Source organism: Pistacia vera, unplaced genomic scaffold (assembly GCF_008641045.1).
Source record: "Pistacia vera cultivar Batoury unplaced genomic scaffold, PisVer_v2 Contig986, whole genome shotgun sequence".
In the NCBI taxonomy this organism is placed as follows: Eukaryota; Viridiplantae; Streptophyta; class Magnoliopsida; order Sapindales; family Anacardiaceae; genus Pistacia; species Pistacia vera.
Genome location: NW_022196874.1, coordinates 18983 through 26939, shown reverse-complemented (window position 1 = coordinate 26939; position 7957 = coordinate 18983). Strand labels below are relative to the sequence as shown.

Below are 7957 nucleotides of genomic sequence, written 5' to 3'. Positions count from 1 at the left end.
ATGCCCATTAACATAGCTTTCCAAGTTGTGAACCAAATATCAATAAGATAAATGGCTTAGACCACAACAGTAATAGATGAAAATGTGAGAGTCATACATTTGGTCATAAACTTATCCTTCCATAAGCCACTGCATTGGCTTTCTAATCTCCTCCACCCAATACAATATCCATATTACTCTCCCTATCAAAAACCACCAAAAAATCTGTACCTTTTCTTTTCTTTTCTCTTCTCACTCACTCCTTCATCAACCTACTTACTACCTACCATCTCCATTACATTTTTTTCCTCTCTTTTTCTTTTCTTCTTTCCCATTCAATTATCATGACTACTGCAGTTAGTGCTGCAGTTTCTCTTCCATCTTCCAAGTCTACTTCTCTTCCAACTAGAACCTCTGCTATCTCATCTGAAAGAATCACCTTCAAGAAGGTAAAAATTTATCTGCATGTATATGATTTTAATTCTTTAGCAGTATGTTTCATTGCTGATTTTTTAGTTGATAACCTGGGGCTGTGTCTTTTTTTTTTTTCAGGTTCCATTCTACTACAGAGATGCTTCTACAGGAGGGAGAGTGGTGTCAGTCAGAGCCCAAGTCACCACCGAGGCTCCTGCTAAGGTTAAGAAAGAATCTAAGAAAGATGAAGAAGGTGTCGTTGTTAACAAGTTCAAACCTAAGAACCCTTACATTGGCAGATGCCTTCTAAACACTAAGATCACTGGTGATGATGCTCCTGGAGAAACCTGGCACATGGTCTTCAGCACTGAAGGTATCTTTTTTCTTAATACACCACTTCAAACTATAAGTTATCATTGTTATATGTGAAAATTTGATCTTGATTGATTAATATAAGAAAAAAGTTATTGATTTTGAGCTGAATGGATGCTTTAGGAGAGGTCCCTTATAGAGAAGGGCAATCCATTGGGGTGATTGCTGATGGTGTTGACAAGAATGGGAAGCCTCACAAGCTGAGATTATACTCAATTGCTAGCAGTGCTCTTGGTGACTTTGGAGACTCCAAAACTGTGAGCTTCAAATCGACAATTCTTATTTTCCGTGACATATAAAATTTCCAATTGCATGCATAAGTTACCAAAATATGCTCTTAAACTAGCACCACAATTGCAAATCCATCTGCTGTGTTGAAATTTTCGTTTATTGGTTTGATCTGATTGCCGTCATGCAGGTTTCTCTCTGTGTGAAACGTCTTGTGTACACCAATGAGAACGGAGAGATTGTTAAAGGAGTCTGCTCGAATTTCTTATGTAAGCATGCGGAGCATTTTGTTCTATGAACTTCTTATATAGCTTTAAAATACAATATGAATCAACCTCTCTCTTCATGGTTTTAACCTGGTGGCTCAAAATGTGTTGTATTAGGTGACTTAAAGCCTGGGGCTGAAGTTCAGATTACTGGACCTGTGGGGAAAGAAATGCTTATGCCAAAGGACCCGAATGCCACAATCATCATGGTACTTAATCCTGCTCTTTCCATACTAATTTTTGGTCATGATTTCACTACATTGTTTTTCACAGAATTTTTTGTATTGCAGCTTGCAACTGGAACTGGAATTGCTCCTTTCCGATCATTTTTGTGGAAAATGTTCTTTGAGAAGCATGAAAACTACAAGGTAAAATAAAACTAGTCAACTTCTGTAAAATTTCCTCAGAGGCACTATTATTGCAGGGTAATTTAGCTGTCATAGAAACATCACTCTCTTATGAGTGACTGAGATTTTTATTTGCTCTGTAGTTCAATGGTTTGGCATGGCTGTTCTTGGGTGTCCCCACTGGTAGCTCCCTGCTCTATAAGGAGGTGAACCACAATACTTTTCCTCAATTGATCAGATGTTTAATTTGCTCTGTTTTTGAACTTGAATCTGATTGATGTTTACACTCACATTTTATCACGTTGAATGGAACAGGAATTTGAGAAGATGAAGGAGAAGGCCCCCGATAACTTTCGGCTTGACTTTGCTGTGAGCAGAGAGCAAAAGAACGAGAAAGGAGAGAAGATGTACATTCAAACTCGAATGGCTCAATATGCAGAAGAGCTCTGGGAATTACTGAAGAAAGATAACACTTATGTGTATATGTGTGGGTTGAAGGGCATGGAGAAAGGAATTGATGACATAATGGTATCACTGGCTGCTAGAGATGGTAAGAAACACATCATATTACTCAGATTCTTGCTGAAGGATTTCATTTTATAATATCTCTGATGTTTCATTTGCTGTATTTTTCAGGCATTGATTGGATTGAGTACAAAAGGCAATTGAAGAAAGCTGAGCAATGGAATGTGGAAGTCTACTAAATGCTTTAATTACTTGTACAAATCACCCCCTTTTTCCCCTTTTTTTTTTCAAGCTACCATGAATCTCTATAATGATTTCCTCTTCATTGTGTAGATAGTTAATGTCTATTATTTTCTCCATTTTCCCCCTTCTGTTGATGAAGCAGTGTATCTTCCATTATCTCTAAAGAATTTTCATGAGTTGAGGGAACGTCATGTACCATGCAATATATTGCAGCAGAATACAAAATGCTTCTTATGAGTTCTCTTTGTATTTTCTCATAATCATAATGTTAGAGTCCTACAGCGATTAGACATGCTCAAACCCATTGATTTATAAGAAAGGATAATCATTTCATTCAATAAGGCTTTATTGGGTGAGGAGTCAGACTCACCTTAAATTCTATCACATAATAATCTGCCATTGAAGAATCTAAATGCATACTTATACAAACTAATTAATGATACCATGACGTAGCGAGTAGCGTGATAAAACAAGGCTAGCACTCGACTATGCCTTTAGAACTGATAACACAAGTCTCAATCCAGAAACTTAAAGCTTAAAATCGAAAAGTCAAATCTGAATAATTTATTGAATTCTCTCCAAAACGAAAAATAAGTTCATATAGGGTGACAACCAACCCTAATAAGTCTCCTACTAACAACAAGAAACAAAAACTAAATCAATTAAAACAAGAAAATCCGAAAAAAAGAAGAAGGAAAAAACGATCAATTAACTAAAACAGCCTCCAAACATGCCAAAACAGTGGATTTTGACCTCGAAAATGAACTCCAATCTAGCAAAGCGGTTCCCACGTCGACGGGCTCAAAATAAGCTTTCCAACGGTATCTTATAGGCCTCGTAGCTCTTCCTGAATAAAAAATTATGGTCATTTGAATGAGGCATGCTCATTTAAGTCCTTTGGGCTTTCACACGGACTTTTGATATTAAGTCCGCTCCATGTATTCATCCGCTAGATGTTCTACGTCATACCATGTCTAAAATGGGGGTCAAAATAATTTTTCAACTAGCTACAAATGGGGATCAACGTTGTAACGATGAGTTTGCAGCAATAATCTTAAAATAACAAGGAACAAGAAAAGATTTTTAAACTATTATGTTGTGTTATTGAGTATATTGACGAACCGAGTTACAAAGAGTTATTTGAACGAGTTTTTTCTCTTGAATTATCTCTTTTCTTAGTCTCTAGCTCAAATTCTAATTAGGTTTATATAGTACCTGTTACAAGATTGAATTGGAAATAAATTCAAAGCAAAATCTTTAGCTTTGATAGTGGAATCCATATCGAAAGATATCTCCAAGCCAAAAGAGAAATTATCCGATCCAGATTAATCACACAACATTGTCCATCAAACTCTCATTAAAAATAAAACTCAATCAAAAACCAGCGAGATGGTAGTTTGTTCTGCCTTTAACAATCGTTTAATCTTTAAAGCTGGAATCTGAAGATGGCCAGTTGGGCTAGGTGGATGAACATAATTGTCTGGTGGATGAGCACTGGGCCGTCGTCAAGCTCTTCGTCAGCCCAATCATTTACGGATTGAGTAACCATCAAACCCATTGAGTTAGTAATGAATTGTGAGAAAATCTGATGCTGCACAGAAAAAAAATAAAAATCAGAAGGTATAGAACAGAAAAAGTGGAAGTGGGCAAAACACAAAAGTAAAGAAAGGATTGAAGAGGACCCGGTTCCAAATCAAAGGCTGAAAATTAACAATAAAAAAGAGATATTCGGATTAAAGCCAACGCTATGTTGAAAAGCATAAAAATAGGGGTCCACGGTTTCTTATCAAAGTCCGTAAAGCAGGAAATCATAGGACGCGTAAATACCGCGAATGCCAAGGAGAGGTTCGGAGTTGTATAAAGAAGAAGGAATCCTCAAACTTGTAAGCCTGCATTTTCACTAGGGTTTCTATATTTTTTTCCCCCTTTTATATTAGATCTCGATCATATCAATGGCTCAACTCACCCGATCAACCGGCAAAGTCACCTGGTTCGATAACATCAGGGGCTATGGTTTCATCAAGCCTGATGATGGGGGTGCAGATCTCTTTGTCCATCACAAATCCATCAAATCCGACGGTTACCGTACTCTCCGCGACAACCAGCCCGTTGAATTCGATGTTCAGCTTGAACCCGACGGTAAGTACCAAGCCCTTGACGTCACTGCTCTGGGTAGGGGAGCAGTTCGCTCTCCTAGGAAAGACAATGGGTACAGCCGCGGCGGACGTGGTGGTGGATTTGGCGGAAGCTGGAAAGGTTCCAACGATAACAGGAGAAATAATGTGTACGCGTCTGGTGGTGGTGGGGTGGTCTGTTATAACTGCGATGGTGTAGGACACTTGGCGAGGGAGTGTACTAGTAACAAAAGAAGCGGTAACTATACTGGCGGTGGTTGCTATAACTGTGGTGATCCCGAGCATTTTGCCAGAGATTGTCCACTTCCACTTAATAATGGTGGTGGTGGTGGTGGAAGTGGAAGTGGGTGTTTCAAGTGTGGTGATTATGGGCACTTAGCGAGGGATTGTATAAACAGGGGAAGCAGCGGTGGCAGTGGCCGTTGCTATAACTGTGGAAAGTCAGGGCACTTGGCCAGGGACTGTACTGGGGGAAGCGGTCGCCGCGGAGCTGGTGGTGGTGGTGGTGGTGGTGGTGGTGGTACGTGCTTTAACTGCGGGAATCCAGGGCACTTTGCCAGGGAATGCACAAAGGTTTAATGATAGTTTTTGATTGATTAATTGATGAAGGAAAAAGAAAAAGAGAAATAGTAGTAAATATTGTTTATTATTCTAATCAGTATTTCCCTTTTTCTTAATTAACAGTTGGTTTAATATTTGGGTACTTGTATTAGGTGGAGATTGAGTATATATAGGAAGAGGTGATTGGATCCACCGGTTACGTGAAGAAAAAATCTTCCAGTTTTGATACAAATGGCATCTGGTTCGGATATGTTTTATATTGATAATTTTCTAATTAGGCAGTTGCTATCTTTAATGGTGAATCTGTGTTTTGGTTATATATATTAGTTCATGTGAGATTGGATTGTTCTATTGTTGTTTGCTTCAATCCAGGCAAATGAGTGATATAATTTGGTACCCGAATTCACATAAGTGAATAAAGGTTTCTAACCAGGGTTTTTAGGGTTTAGAGTCGAATTAACTGATACACTAAACAACAGCCAGTATGCAAAAGTATCTGGGTGTGAAGGAATGTGTTGAAGCAGTCTCCTGTTCCACCACCATTGAAGCTTGAGTGATTTTTGATTTGGAAATTGTTAACAAATGTTAAGTTCTAGGTAAAGTATTATGATGGATTTTGTTGTATTGATCTTCTTTATAATTAACTCTGGACTTTCACTTTTCCCTTCTAAATGAGGATCCTTCCCAATTCTTCTCCCTTCTTATGCTCCACATTGGTGTTTACTATTTCTTAACTTTCTTTCAAATGCTAGACGACTGAAACCTAACAGTAACTAAGAATTTATTTGAAGCCAGATCAAATGGAACTTCATTACTGCCTTTAGTTTAAACTCTGTTTTTACTTGCCCAGCGCTTAATGCATTGAATTGTGCAGTTTGAGAGGGGGAGATATATTTATCTCCAATCGGGATCATGGATCTTCTATTATATCACCATTCTTTATTGTTAACCATATAATCAAATTCTTGTGTCAATGTTCAGTTTTCTCATCAACTAAGCCTGGATTTTTTTATGTAAAAAGTAGGAGTTAACCTTTTATTTCCAATCATTTATCAGTACCAGCTTTTACTTTGAGCTTTTTTTCTTTTAATTATAAAAAGCAGGCCTTAATTTTGGGCTTTTGGAATGTTGGATTCAAATTGGAAAGCCCTGCAGACGTCTAATCGTAGCTAACAGCTAGCAGCCCAGGTACTGAATCACTACAAGCAGTCATTTCGGGCCACTGAATTTACTTTTTCTTCATTTGGGTGATGAAATTAATTGATCTTAATTTGACCTATTAAATGGGGTAAATGATGATAGGGGGTGGAAGCTGGTGATTCACCAACTATAATAATGGAACTCCTTTTTTTTCATCTAAAAGTCTTGGACAACATAAGCCCAGTCTAAAATTGTATCAATCTTTAATTTATAAGCTGGGGTTGGGATGTTTTCACCAACTTACTCTTAAATGGGTGATCACAATTACATTTGTTAATTACCAACTTACTCTTAAATTATTACCCATTAGTTTACAGCCTACTGATATTTCTTTTCGTTTCTTCAGTTGCTAAAAACTAAATGATGTTTTAAATAGGTGGTAGTTTGGGAAATTCACCAACTGCAATCATCAATTTATCACCCTTTTCTTCCTCCCTTTCTTATTTTCTCTATACCAAAACCTTCACCAATTTTACAACTAGATAAATTTGTTGTTCAAAAAGTTTACAATGTTTTTCAGTCTGAAGATTCTCTGAATGATCTGCTTCAAAGTTCGGCAAACAGATATAACATTCAAAGCTTTGAAGTTAATCTGTTTATTGAATTTTTTTTTTATTTTGTTCTTGTTTGTTCAGTGATTGAAGTTCAAAACTTGATGATAATTTTGAGTTGTAATTACAGAGACTGATTCCGAGAGGTTTGTGAATCGATTGAGAAAGCATTCATCAAATGATGTCATAAGACTAGTGAAGCATATTGTTAGGTTACCAAAATATTTAAAAGAAAATAAAAAAATAAAATAAAATAAATTGAATTTACCGTTTTGTCTAGAGCTGGTCAAGGACCAGTCCCAAGCAAGCCCAGGCCCAGGCCTGTTTGGGACTGGTCCTTTTGGGATTGGTCCCAAATGGGACCAGTTGCTCATGGGCTTGGGACCGACCCCAGGCCCATGAGCAATTTTAGGACCCAGACTGGTCCTATGGGCCTGAAATATTTCTTGTTCCTCCCTGATATTTTTTTATATTTTGGGGTAAAACGAAATTTTTAGGGGGTTTTTAGTATTTTTTAGGGGTAAAATTTATAAACTTTTCAAGGCTTAGAATTCTTTTTTTTTTTTTTTTAAATTTTGTAAAATTGTCTTTTAGCTCTTATAATTTATGTTGATTTCAAAATTTATAGAGGGTTTTATGTAATTGTACAAGGAGCTAAAACAAAAATATTTAAAAAAATTTGGGCTCTGGCCTTGGAAGAGGGCCCAATGGAGGGATCGGTCTTAGTAAAGGGACCTGGCTCTCCTCCTTAGGCCTGGTCCCGTTTTGAGACCAAGCCCCCTAGAACCGAGTTTTTGGGTTGGGTTTTTGGACCTAATCCAAAATGTCCACCTCTAGTTTTGTCCTCTTGTAGTTGAAATTATCGGAGAAGTTGGATTGACGGGTGGCACTATGTCATTTTGAAACTTTTCAGGGGTTTGGAACTTGTCGTTCGCCCTTTTACTGCAAATATGAAGTTTAAAGTAGAAGTGCAGGATAAATATTTTGATTACAATAATTTCCCTCACTTAAAAATGGGGAGTACATAGAAAATCAGTAGGGGCTAAAAATCAATCCCTATCACTTATAGGGTCAACTTAAATCGAACTCTTAGGATTGGGGTTTGTAGCCCCTGATAAAACCTGCCGTTAACTTTTGGCTTATCAAAGTTATCTACCAAGTAACCCCTAGAGTTCTGAGAGGGCGTTGTCTTTTTT

The 7957-nt window shown here is 37.5% G+C and overlaps 2 protein-coding genes across 2 annotated transcripts; both read left to right on the top strand.

Annotated features, from left to right (window-relative positions):
- The first annotated feature begins 215 nt into the window (after window positions 1-215).
- On the top strand, window positions 216-2563 carry LOC116121472 (ferredoxin--NADP reductase, leaf-type isozyme, chloroplastic). Its single transcript, XM_031407426.1, has 9 exons — window positions 216-428; window positions 532-766; window positions 889-1022; window positions 1184-1262; window positions 1377-1468; window positions 1550-1627; window positions 1750-1812; window positions 1922-2156; window positions 2243-2563. Exons 1-9 carry the CDS (start codon window positions 324-326, stop codon window positions 2308-2310), a joined length of 1089 nt encoding a protein of 362 aa, XP_031263286.1. The 5' UTR covers window positions 216-323; the 3' UTR covers window positions 2311-2563.
- A 1537-nt stretch (window positions 2564-4100) lies between these two features.
- Window positions 4101-5327, top strand: LOC116121469 (cold shock protein 1-like). Its single transcript, XM_031407424.1, has 2 exons — window positions 4101-5022; window positions 5163-5327. The coding sequence occupies exons 1-2, from the start codon at window positions 4267-4269 to the stop codon at window positions 5181-5183; spliced, it is 777 nt and encodes a 258-aa protein (XP_031263284.1). The 5' UTR covers window positions 4101-4266; the 3' UTR covers window positions 5184-5327.
- Window positions 5328-7957: the final 2630 nt, after the last annotated feature.